We start from the raw sequence: 12,887 nt of genomic DNA, 5'->3' as shown, positions 1-12,887 counted from the left end.
TTGAAAATTAGGTCAGACTTTAGTTAACATGGAAACTTACAATAACAACAGTAATCTTTACTGCAAAGAACTTCAAATATTATTCCAGGTTGATACACATGGATCTAAGAGTAAATATATTCATATGTATAGCAGTCACATTTCTATATAAGTACTAATTTTATAAGTGAACATCTAATAAACTTTGGATATATTTTTTATCATAAAGTAATACAATTTATATCATATATTTTCGTTTATAGTAATTATTATCATACTCGTGCGATGAATTTATTCGGATCTTTGGTTGTATTAGTTTTTCTCTGGTCGAGGAGATAAGCCACGTTCTGAATTTGGAGAACTGCCGCCTGAAGTACTTTGCGGGCTTCTCTCGTTCACCTGTAATTAAAAAATAGCTTTTAAAAATATTATCTGCAGCCTGTTTGTATTCTAAAATTCCCTTAATACTGCTACAATAATGCATAAGGCATGAAGCGCTATTTTATATAGTTTTGGATTAAACAGAGTCGATAGTTATGATGCTGTTTTTTAATGCTGACGCACTGCAACTTGGTATTCCAAATACCGGCACATTGTTATATTGAAACCGCAGGGCACTGTAATTCCGCTTCGTATAAAAACGGCAGTTGTCACCGGCACCCTCAGAAGAACCAAAGATCCCTGCTCAGAAAGCACAAACGACGGTCACAGAAGATTGAGACAAAGTTAATGTACGATGACAATCGGCTACGAATTTAAGTTCATAAAACATGAAAAACAACTATGAAATATCACAGTTGTTTTTCGCGTGTTGTGGTTTGAGTATCTACAGCAAGAAATTCAAAATTCCTAATTATGATTGAAAATCAGGGTTCCTTCCCTTTCAATTTTAGCGTTTAGAAAGCCAAATGATCTATAGATGAAACGATATGGTCCTTGCTACCGAAACATTCAACGTGCTGGCCCTTTACCTTGGTGCAGGAAGAAGAATTACAAATTGTGATGATCTTTTTAAGATCTCTTCGGGAACAGTCATCTCGAGCACGAATACAGGGCTAAGATTAAAGGACTGTACTCAATGGAACAATCACAGTTATTTTGCATTATCGATCCTTGGGTAGATACAATAAATATAATTAACATTATAAACAATTAAATTATCATAAGTACAAAATAAATACGAGAGGGTAAATAATCAAATTTAAAATAATTTCTTAACGTTTGTACATCGAGACATGTTAGTAACATATGTTTTTACGTTCCGCTTGAAACTTTTTTTACTCATTTATTATTTTAATAATTTCAGAAGTTTATTATAAAAGGTAGCAATGTCAAATTTAATTCGTCGTTGACAAATTTAGTTTAGTTGTAGACTTAAGATTTTTCAGACTTCTTTTTTGATAACTATGTTACAAACAAGTAAAAAATGATTGTGTTGATTGTCTTGTCTTGTTGCTTTTATGTAAATATTCAGCATGTCATATTGACATAATATCACCGCTATATCTACTATGACCTGAACATACAAATATCCTTTTTGTTTTGTCAACGTTTATAACAAGGCCTACATTCATTTTATTATATTGGAGACACCAATTCGGTTTGAAGTTCGTTAATAGCAAGTTAGGTGTCATCAGCAAATTGGAACATCTCACAGGTTTTGAATGTATTCTCAGGATCTTTACCATACTCTTGCGCTGTTTTTGGTGTTACGCACATGTTCAGCAATTTTCACTCTATATGGACTATTAGTAAAATATGATCTAGACACCACTGTAACAGTAGATCTCTAATTCCACCTTTTCGGGCAAGAACATTGTTTTGCTGTAAATAAAATGCTTCAAAAACAACATCCCTATCCTTATTCCTACTAATATTATAAATGTGAATGTAAGTTTGTTTGTTACGCTTTCACGCAAAAACTACTTTACCGATCCTCATGAAACTTTGTACACATATTTTTGGAAGTGTTAGAAGTAACATAGGATACTTTTTTTTCCGACATTAAGCTCGGTTCCTTTGGGAGAGGGGATGAAAGTGTTTGACGATTTATACCATAATTTCGACAAAAATTATAACCGATTTTAATAATTATTTTATAAGATGTGTTTAATTTTATCCAAACTGTGGTTGGAGTTAGAGGACAGAACTCCTCAGTGGACAACCGCAAACCCCTCATTCTAGGCTTAGCGATACTGAGTACTTTAAATTTTTTTAGAACTGCAAATAAATTTAATGCCACATCAAAAAACAAAATCAAACACAGACGAAGTCGCGGGCAACAGCTAGTACATTTATAAAAACATGTTTTATTGTTATTTGCTCATTGCTCATGGTCACTGACATAATCTGTAACTATATAATATCCGATTAATTTCAAATATCTAAATTGCAAATTTCTAAATTCATTTATTTCAGGTAAGCCCAGGTATTTCAGGTATTTTAACCCCATTTATTTCTTTTTGTTAAATTTAAGAGCTGTTGTTTTCTGGCAATCAAAGTAATTGCAATGTTTTTGATGCCATAATGGCTTAGTTTAATAACAAGATTTTATGTTCAACGCAATCAAATGCTTTGGATTGATCACAAAAAAATCAATATCACCAATATCATTATGCGAATGCTCCCAGGCGTCGTGAGTATGTTAAATCAGTATCGCACCCGCATCTGTTGTAAAGCCATATTAATCTTGGTAAAAGTTAGTAATGAGTTGACCGCAATGATCTGACCTGAAATGGTTTAATATTTTCCTATTCCCGTCTTCCAGGCTGGCTTTTTTAGTTTAACTTATATTTTGAAGTTGACAATATATCTTCATATTTTATGAAAAAAATAAGAAAATAGCAATTGTTACAAATCGTGGGAAATTAAAGTAAGTTAATATCGTCAATAATATTTTTTATTGTCCTACGATCGATGGGTGTTATAGGTTGAACCCCCAGGAGCCTTCAGGGACTGATCCACTTCAAGTAAACAATTTCGGATTGTTTTGTAGCTTATCAACAGGCCGAGTGAGCTGTGGAGCTAAGAAGCTAACATCATGGTGGTCATGGTATGATCCCCCTGATTCAATAGAGTGCACACAAGCCAACTGAAGATGATAAAGCACTGTGTAGTGCTTAAAACGATAGCCTGGAGACGTTTCCTGGAATCAGCTCAAAACATTCCTACGGCTCGTACCATCTCACCCCATTGTCAATGTGGATACGCAGATTTACATATTGTTTTTACTTTTCTTAAAAAAAATTATAAAACTTGATGTTTGCCTTTCTTGCCCATTAATTGACAACTTTAACTAAGGTTTATTTTCCACAATTAGCAAATATATGTTCTTAACTTAAAAATAGCAATTAAAATAAGAAGCCAGTCAAAAGACCAAATTTGGTAAATAACAATGAAATATTTTAGAACCATAGGAAATTCTGCTTTGTATAGTTTAGTACCTTATGGGGCAGAAAGCTTATATAATATTCTAAGCTACTAATAAAATAAAATATAAAATATTTTTTTCCAATTTTATCAATAGTACTGGTAGTTCTTATAGATGTAGCCTTGCAGAAATAACGGATCTGTTTATAAATTTGTTAATAAAAGCTTCATCCCGATTTTATATCTATCCATCATCCGCATGTTATCGGGCCAGAAGATTTTTTATTGTAGTTTTTTAATTATTTTTGTCAGCTATAGTTGCCTTTTTGTGTTTACAGCACGGCTAGCATGGACAGGAGACAATTATCTTCCCGGGGAAAGGATAAAAATGTATCTTCTCCCACAGATTTATCAACTGTCACAGCACTAGCGCACAAGTGATAAAAATAAGCAAATTAAAATTAAAATTAAATACAAATTAACGAGTTCATTTACTTAAAACGCACATAACTTAGAAATGTACCCCGAAAGTGATATTGAGCTCTTACCCCATCGGGTATCACAGCTAATAACACAGCGCTATCACAGCTAATAACATGGCGGATTCTACAAGGCATTGTCAGGACCAGGTGTAAATCAAATCGCATATGAATCCTGATTACAGTTGACCTATTTGGGGAAACCGAGGGTTTTGTCTATGCAATTATGGACGAAATCATCAAGACGAGAAACTACCGGAAACACATTATGAAAGATGGCACTCTAGACATATATCGAGCGTGTCATCGTCCTGGGGAGTCCCTCAGGCATATAGTTTCCGGGTGTTCTCATCTTGCTAACGGCGAATACTTGCACAGACATAATCAAGTAGCCAGGATAGTTCATCAACAACTTGCTCTTCGGTTTGGCCTTATCGATTTTGAAATGCCTTACTATAGGTACGACCCGGCGTCAGTTCTTGAAAATAGCAGTACATTGCTCTAGTAGGATCGAACGATTTTCACTGACAGGTATATTACAGCTTATAGACCTGATATAGTGCTAGTCGATCGATCAGTGCGCCATGCAATAATTGTTGACATTACTATTCCACATGACGATAATTTGGTGAAAGCTGTAAAGGAAAAAGTATCTAAATACTTGGACCTTGCTCACGAGATTACCGCCATGTGGAATGTTCAGTCGACCGTTATTGTTCCAATCGTCGTTTCAGTCAATGGTCTTCTCGCGAAAAGCTTCGACCAACATCTTAAGAAGCTTTCAATTGGTTATTGGATCAAGGGTCGGATACAGAAGGCAGTAGTCCTTGAAACGGCGCGTATTGTGAGGAGGTTCCTCACTATGGAGCCCTGATGTTGCATAAGCATTCAAAAGCGCCGCAAGCGGAGGGTGGATGTCTTTTTTTTTTATAAATTTTTAATAGTGTTTTTTATTTTATTTCTAAGCATTGTTGAGAATTTATAAAAAAAAAATGAAGAAGAATAAATTATAGAAAAGCATATAATATATTATGTGTATATAATAAATGGGGATAAAGTTGTCCTATCCGAGGGATTTAATCGGGGGATATAATTTTTTTCTCCTGCCTGTGCTAGCCCTGCATTTTTTTTAACAGCGATTTGTTTGTAGATTTATGTAGAGTAATGTTTGTAGTACTATGATCAAGAGATTTAGCAAAGTTATCAGCAATATAAAAAACTAGCTGTTGCCTGCGACTTTGTCCGAGTTTGGTTTTGTTTCCAAGCATATTTTAATATTTGTATTCTTGTAAAAAATATGTTGAGTGTAGTTTTTAAAAATAAGTTTTTCAATGTGTACTTAGTTAGTTTCTTACGTTCTTTAAACGCGATATATAAAATATTGTATATCCGATTGGAATGATATAAAAAGTATTTTGCTGCTTTATTTTTTACCTTTAACAATACAACTTTTATTTGATTAAGAAATGAATACTGCGATTCTAATGTAACCTACTTTTGTTTTCAACGGCGATGTACCAACATTTTAGAACTCAAAAGCTGCTATTGCGACTTAACTATGATTGTTAGATATATTGCCTCATGTACTTTAAATATGTAAATACATATTTTTTGTGTATCATAAATGGTTTTCTCAGCGCACGCCAAGTAATAATTTTTATAGACAAAGTTTTGCTACTTTGAAATTTTCATTAGGTTGGAGACTCTGAGCTATGTTTTTGAAATAAAATTATAGCCTATGTTACTTTGTCAGAGTTTAGGGTTTTTTTGGAGCAGTTAAAAATAAAATTATTTTTTAAAGTCCTTCTTACGACAGCCACTAGGGATAGGAAAGAGTGGTAAAATTTTACTTCGCCGGTTCTACGTGGCTTTGATTTATATATATTTTCATTTCGCTATTCGAAATACACATGATGTGTACGGAAGAAGGATTTATAAATACATATTACCCGAAATATTTGAAGACCCGCTTTGCAATGTATAAATGAAAAAAATACATATAGTTTTAAGGAAATGTAATAGACATTTTTTAGCTAACAGTGCAAAAAAATGCCACTGTTCGATTAAGCTTGTCTAAATGATTTACATTAAGGTTACATTTACATTTAGATTAAGTAGTTGAATATTTATAAAGATATATACTTGCGAACCCGCCATCCTCACCATAAACGCATAGTTTCTAAGGGGATGGATAATTATGTTGGAAAATATTTGTTACATTTATTTTGAACAATAAATTAAAAAAAAAAACGGATCTTTTTCAGAATTTCATGCGTCTCATAAAAGTAACCTAAGTAACTCCCTAACCCCTACCTAAGGTAATCTAAATAGGTCAATAAATTTCGGAACTTAGCTGGAGAATTGTTTTATAGCTGACTTATTTTCATATGAATTACGAGCAATTCTTGTATATATATAATTGGAATCTCGAAATCAACTCCAAAGATTTTCATGAAATTTAGTATACAGGGGGTTTGGGGGGCCGATAAATGGATCTAGCTAGGATTCATTTTTAGAAAATGTTATTTTATTCGTGTTTTCCGGTAATAACCGATTTGGTGCAGACGAAGTTGCACGGGTCAGCTACTCGTAGTTTAGTTGTAAAAAAGCTAACCTGCAGTCCAGTGTGAAGCATGTTGGCGATAGTTTCGACGTCGAGAGTAGAATCTTGAGCGGAAATCTTTTTTATAGCGGATGACACGATGCATATATCGCCTCGCAGCTCACGAACCAATGCGGTTATTTTCTGAGCATTGCTCAGGACTTCGACACTTTGAGTGTACGGGTTGTATCTAACTCCGAACGGCCGCTGGATGCTGTCAGCAAAAGCTCTGAAATACATAAACAATTTCGTGATAATATATTTTATTTTAGATTTCTTTATTGTATACTAGCGGACCCTCACGACTTCGTCCGCGTATGAGTCAATCGAGAAGCTAGAATAGATTTGATGCTAACATCATAATCATCGCGGCTAGCTATGTACCTACTATTATTACGTGGTATACTGAGTTGTCATTATTTTAGTAGATACACACATACATACATCCATCCACACGTCTATCCTCACAAACTGGCGCATTTAATATATTAGTAGGATGGTACGCATGCATTCGATCATTGTCCCATATGCCTTGCGACTGGCTATTATTTGTGAAGAGTATTGTACGGAGTGATTTCCTTTAACTCCGACAGTATTTATCAGATCCTTATTAAAATAAGACAATACATGCTTGATAGTATACACTTAAAAATATAAAATCACTTGAAATTCAACGGAGCTATGAAGTAAAATTGATAAAAAATTTCATCCCGTTTCCCCGAGAAAACTTGTTGTTTATCGGGTTTAAAAAGTATCCTATATGTTGACCCGGAATATCAGCTACTAATACTAAATTTTATTTAAATCCGTTCAGTAGTTCTCACGAGATGCCCGGACAGACAGACAGACATCAGTCATACAATCGGTTTTTGACCCAGTATCGATTATAAAGCATCGCCCCATCAATATTTTCAAAATATATTAAATGTACAGAAATTTTTCAGTTTTATTATAAGTATAGATTTAATTTTTCTATTTGAGTATTGATAGAAAAACTTAAAATCACTAGGATTTTATCGCCATAATATATGACATCACCGGCTGTACTCTGCCCTAAAAAAGCGTAATGCTAAACAAAGTCTACAACTTCCCAAGTGAATTTATATATATAAAAGAGAAAGTGTGTGGGTATGTTCCGTATAGGCTCCGAAACGGCTAGACCGATTTCAATGAAACTTTCAGGGAATCTCCGGATTGACCTGGCGAGTAATCCTGTAAATCGGATCTGTCGGTCTGTCTGTCGATCGGAGCACTCCTATTTTTAAACTGTCAAACTGTCAAATACAGCTTTTATTTAAAATGATGAAATTCTATTGTTGGGTGTACATGGTCGTAGATAATGATCTTCACCCGCTCGAGAAGAGAATAGAATAGAATGAATACAGAGAGAAATAAATGTTTCAATATATTATGAGACTTAAATTAAAAATTTAATGATGTAAGTTTATTGTTTAAATTAAATAAAGCAAAATGCAGCCCGGCGAAGCGGGCTGGGTACGCTAGTTGGTTATATAACGCGAAGATTTCTTCAGTCAGAATTGTAGTACCGGAGATACAAACTGTTTTTTTTATATATCAGTAGCAGGTAAACCAGCAAGTTCGGTGACCAAGCTTCAGTTGACCATGAACATTTGCAGCACCAGAAGAGCCACCAATGCGTTGCGGGCCAATAAGGAATTTATTTAGCCAACAAATATAGTAAGAAACAGCAAATCATAGTTTTGATGGTGTACATTAAATGGGAGATTGTTCCACAATTTGCCAATGAACGATAAAAATGATCTAATATTGCAACTAGAAGAAGTATACTAGGCAAGGATGCATTGGGTGGAATTTATTTGGGTGGGGTGCGGTCAGAGAACAGGAGTAATTATAATCCAAACAAAAATATCATGAATAATGTACTCAATATTCATACACAGGTGTATTTAAAACAACGGCTAAAGATTGGGTACCTTAATATTTTTTAATTGTCGTACATCGGGACTGAGGAACTTCTTAAAGAAATGTATTTAAGGCCTTTTACATACTGACTTTTGGTACCCACGTGACTCTAAGTGCAGAAGAGGCCGACCATTAAGAAGGTGGTCTGATGATATAACACAGGAAAACATGGGCAAGAGCAGCTATGGACAGAAAATCCTGGCTACTCATGGAGAAGGCTTTCACCGCCAAATGCGGTCCTTACAACAAATATTAAATCTAACATAGTTTTAAGAAAAATTACCTAAACATTTGTTGTATTTAGAATTTAATTATGTAAATTTAGAATCCATCTAAAATAATATGTAAACCGTTGTAAGGAATAATAAAGCTATTATTATTATTATTATTATTATTATTATTATTACATACTGACTTTCAAACATACTCTTCCATACTTGCTTGGTTATTATTTTATTCTTAATGTTTAACATAAACTTTTATTAAAATCTAATTGCTCTCTTTTGTAATTTGCCCGTTTAACTGAGGTTAGCCAAATAATAAATCACAGTCTATACTAGTTGAGTAGTCAATGACCAAATGAATTATGTTCATTAATTACACCTAGGTATATTTTGTTTTTTAAGAGCTACCTTCTACTTTTATTTGTCTATAAATAATTACTAATAAAAGACACGAAAAAAAACACTGACACGAAAATTTATATTAACACCGCGTCCCAAAAATTGGTCAGGACGTCTAGCGGCCCAAGAGCTGGCCCTTATTTGGCCGAACGGCTAAGCCCAATTAAAAGGGGCAATAGCGCCAGCATGGGTACCATGTCCATAAGTGAACAGTTAGACGGTTTACATTTTTTGTAAAAATTAATGTTAGTTTTAATAATTATTATGTGTTTTTTAATTGGAATTATACTGTCATTTATTTAAAACAAACTTTTAGTTTTTATTAGTACAATTTAACTTATTTAATTTATAAAGGCCACTATAACGGTAGTATAAAGTAAAAACACTAAATATGTGGAACAAAGATGTACTTAAAGGAATGCATTTTGTTAATGAGGATATGCGTGTAAAATGAGCGGATAGTGTAATGATAGCTAATAGAAGTGAGTGGAAGAAGAACACATGTTATGCCGAATCCATGGGTTGAGAGCATGGAGATGAAGACCGTACTTTAGTAGACAATCGGTATACTTTACCAGGACTGAAGAAGTCATACCACTGTAGACAACAACGATGGTACCCTTTTCCAGAGATGAAGTCCCGATGCAGGCTCTTAGCTGGCTAAGAATAAGTTCTTAGTCGACGTAGTCGAGAGTCAGTGTAAAAAACGTGTCATATTTCCGAAACAATACAGCAGCCTAGTTGTAAGAAATTAAACGAAACCTAGGTATTTTTATGCTGACTAGTACTGACACACAAGAAATGGAGATGGGCGTGACATTTACAAAGACCTATCTCTTTGAGAATAATAAAAAGTGTAGCAAAGTCTTAACAAACTGTTACCGGGCGTTGGGTAAAGAAAACTACGCTGACTAAATAGCAGGTGATGAGGTGATACAAACTAGATGGAGCACTAAACTGGCACAAAATACGGTTAAAATTGCAAATGCTGAATAAGGCCTTTGATACAGGCAAAGGAAACAATTCCAACCATTATTTAATAAATCAAAGTTGTTTCATAAATAATGCAAACTAATATTGTGTTTATTTTTTTTTCGTTACCCATGTTACGCTCACTTCTGTACGAAGATAGTTTCCGTGCTGAAGACGAACGCTAGGAAGCTACAGGAATATAAATTCTGGAAAAGCATTCAAGAACTGTTACTCGGGATTTAATAATATAAACTTTGTTACCTGTCTACGCTGAGCAACTAACCCAATATTGGCGAGTTTAACGTGATTCTAGATAAAAAATCTTCTAAATTTAAATGTAGTTTTTTAAAGATTATCATTAGCAACGACGCCCCTTCAAAACCCAAACACAGCACACATTGAGTTTGTTTTAGTATCACCAGTAGCTACTGTAACTGCTACAGGTTGGACGAATCATCGAGAATGTTTATGGAAGAGCCAGTATTAAAATAATTACCCATTCCAATTGGTAGTCGCTTTAAAACTTGATAAATAACTAACCTCATTTTCTCCTTAGCTTCTTCGAACGAATCCGTATAATAATAAGCATTCTGATAAGAAGTGATGATGCATTCCTCATTTACGGTGACATCTGGGTCGAATCGTTTGATTTTATCGGGGGTTGTAAGTGCGTGCTGCAGTTCAGCCACGGAGGAGAGTAGCCCGGCGCCGTAAACGCGGAATGTTCCGTCGACTTGACGGCAGAGGCCAAACTCGACGGTAAAGAAGTATAGCTGGAAAATATAATACAATTATTTTAAATGGGTTTATATTATAGGTGGGTTATGTATTTTAAAACAAAAATCGTGTCTTATATGAAATTAATATCCGCGTCGAAGGATAAGTTTTCAAAATTCAACTTCAAAAATGTTTTATTTAAACGATCATACAATATTTAACATGTAACACTAATGTTAGTGATGGTAATAATTTCATTCGTTAACTTAAAACTAAAGTTAGGAGGGTTCCAAACGCGCCTTGGTCTATGAAGAGCCAACAACAAACTACTAACGGTTTTTTTTGTTATCTCCATCTTGCAGTCCAGTTAATGTTGAGCTATGAGCAATTCATACCCAAGCATGTTTATCATACATTTAATCCTTAATATTATAATAGGATTTTTCTATAAGCTTACGTTTTATATAAGCTATAAGCTTATGTTACAAGGATTTCGTCTGGTAATGATATACAATTACCCTTAAATCAATTACTAATTTTATTAAATAAACTTGTAGTGCGGTCTTCAGCCTAGTAAACCGCACTACAAGTTTATTTTTACTTCTTATATTAATATTGTTACAGTCAAAGTAGGTGATACACCTACAGAATAAAATCAAGCCTCTTAAATAGCGAAAAACAAGAGAGCCGCATTAGAATTTCAAATTCGCTATTCCCGCGGGGCTTTGATGTGGCGGCATTACAAAACAAATTTAGCAAAACAAATTTATCACCGATGAACACTTGCTAATTTAATTTACATCTCACACTGTGTTAAGGTCACGTTATATTATAATAACAATTTCATATTGAGTGATTATAGCAGACAATAATTAAAAAAATCAATATTATAATTATTATCAACTGGTTACTGGCTTGCTGGCATCTTAAAATAAGACGGTTTTAGGTCATAATCAACCTTTAACAGACCACTTTGGACTAAAGGCTTCTCCCAAAGACTTGCCTATAATCACCACGCTGGGCAGACGGGTTAGTGATCGCAGTCGATCGTAGTTATGCGTTATATTCCCCTAGTCGACTCCTACGACACCCGTGGGATGTGGTTGTTTGGTGACAACTCTACTCTAATTTGCCTTACCGACACGGCACCTATAGTACATTATAATTTGACGGCCGAGTGGCGCACTGGGCAGCGACCCTGCTTTCTGAGTCCAAGGTCGTGGGTTCGATAAATATTCATCAGCTATCTTAGTATTCATAACACAAACTACGCTTACTTTGGGGCTAGATGGCGATGTGTGTATTGTCGTAGTATATATATATATTTTTTTTTTAATTCTCCAGGTCTGAAAAGTAGGCAATTACTGGACGACTGGATTTCCCTCGCCTGTGGTTAACTACTGTTTCGTATGGAATTTAATGAGCACCATCCAAATTTAATAACGCAATCGAATGGGTAGAAAAACTAACATTTTTTACATTAGGCATTCAGATTTCAATAGAACGAATCAGTTAATCGCCATTTCCATCAAGGTTTTTTTATTTTATACTGGATAGACTTGCGCTTGACAACTATCATGCCTGATGTAAAGCAATGATGCGGTCTAAGTTGGGGCCTTGCCTAGAAAATGCCTATTCACTCTTGCCTTGAAAGCATTCAAGTTGTATGATTCAGGAAACACCGAAGCCGGAAGAGCGTTCCAAACCTTAGCAGTCCGTAAGGATAAAAAGCGCTTCGTGCGTTCTGCCTGTATGTAAACTACATAACGATGCAACCGTTCACGGCGTCTCTCGGTACTGCCCCCGATGTGGAACTACTATTAAAATAGTAAGAAGAAGTAAGTTGTAATGGTAGCAAATTTTCCATAGTCTCCCCTTAAAAATTGTGGAGTATAATCACATTTTGACGGCCGACTGGCGCAGTGGGCAGCGACCCTGCTTTCTGTGTCCAAGGCCGTGGGTTCGATTCCCACAACTGGAAAATGTTTGTGTGATGAACATAAGTGTTTTTCAGTGTCTGGGGTTTATATGTATATTATAAGTATTTATGTATATTATTCATAAAAATATTAGAACTATCAGACGTTAACTATCAGATTTTGAGTGAAGCACTTTGTTAGTAATTTTTGTTAGACTTAAAGTTCTGTTAATACCCAGTCCGTGATATTAAGCGTATTATTTTTTCGTATACTATTTAAATAT

The 12,887-nt window shown here is 34.6% G+C and overlaps 1 protein-coding gene across 1 annotated transcript in view; it reads right to left on the bottom strand.

The window, feature by feature from the left end:
- Positions 1 to 261: 261 nt before the first annotated feature.
- LOC120636561 (tryptophan 5-hydroxylase 1) overlaps positions 262 to 12,887 on the bottom strand; it is a 29,010-nt gene continuing 16,384 nt past the window's right edge. The window contains exons 8-10 of the mRNA XM_039908098.1: positions 10,509 to 10,741; positions 6,442 to 6,658; positions 262 to 378 (exon numbers count right to left, since the gene is read on the bottom strand). Coding sequence (XP_039764032.1) covers positions 292 to 378; positions 6,442 to 6,658; positions 10,509 to 10,741 — 537 coding nt within the window. The 3' untranslated portion in view covers positions 262 to 291. The remainder of the gene's footprint in view (positions 379 to 6,441; positions 6,659 to 10,508; positions 10,742 to 12,887) is intronic.

The sequence above is a fragment of the Pararge aegeria genome, chromosome Z (assembly GCF_905163445.1).
Source record: "Pararge aegeria chromosome Z, ilParAegt1.1, whole genome shotgun sequence".
NCBI classification, from domain to species: Eukaryota; Metazoa; Arthropoda; class Insecta; order Lepidoptera; family Nymphalidae; genus Pararge; species Pararge aegeria.
This window is presented reverse-complemented; position numbering and strand designations above follow the sequence as displayed.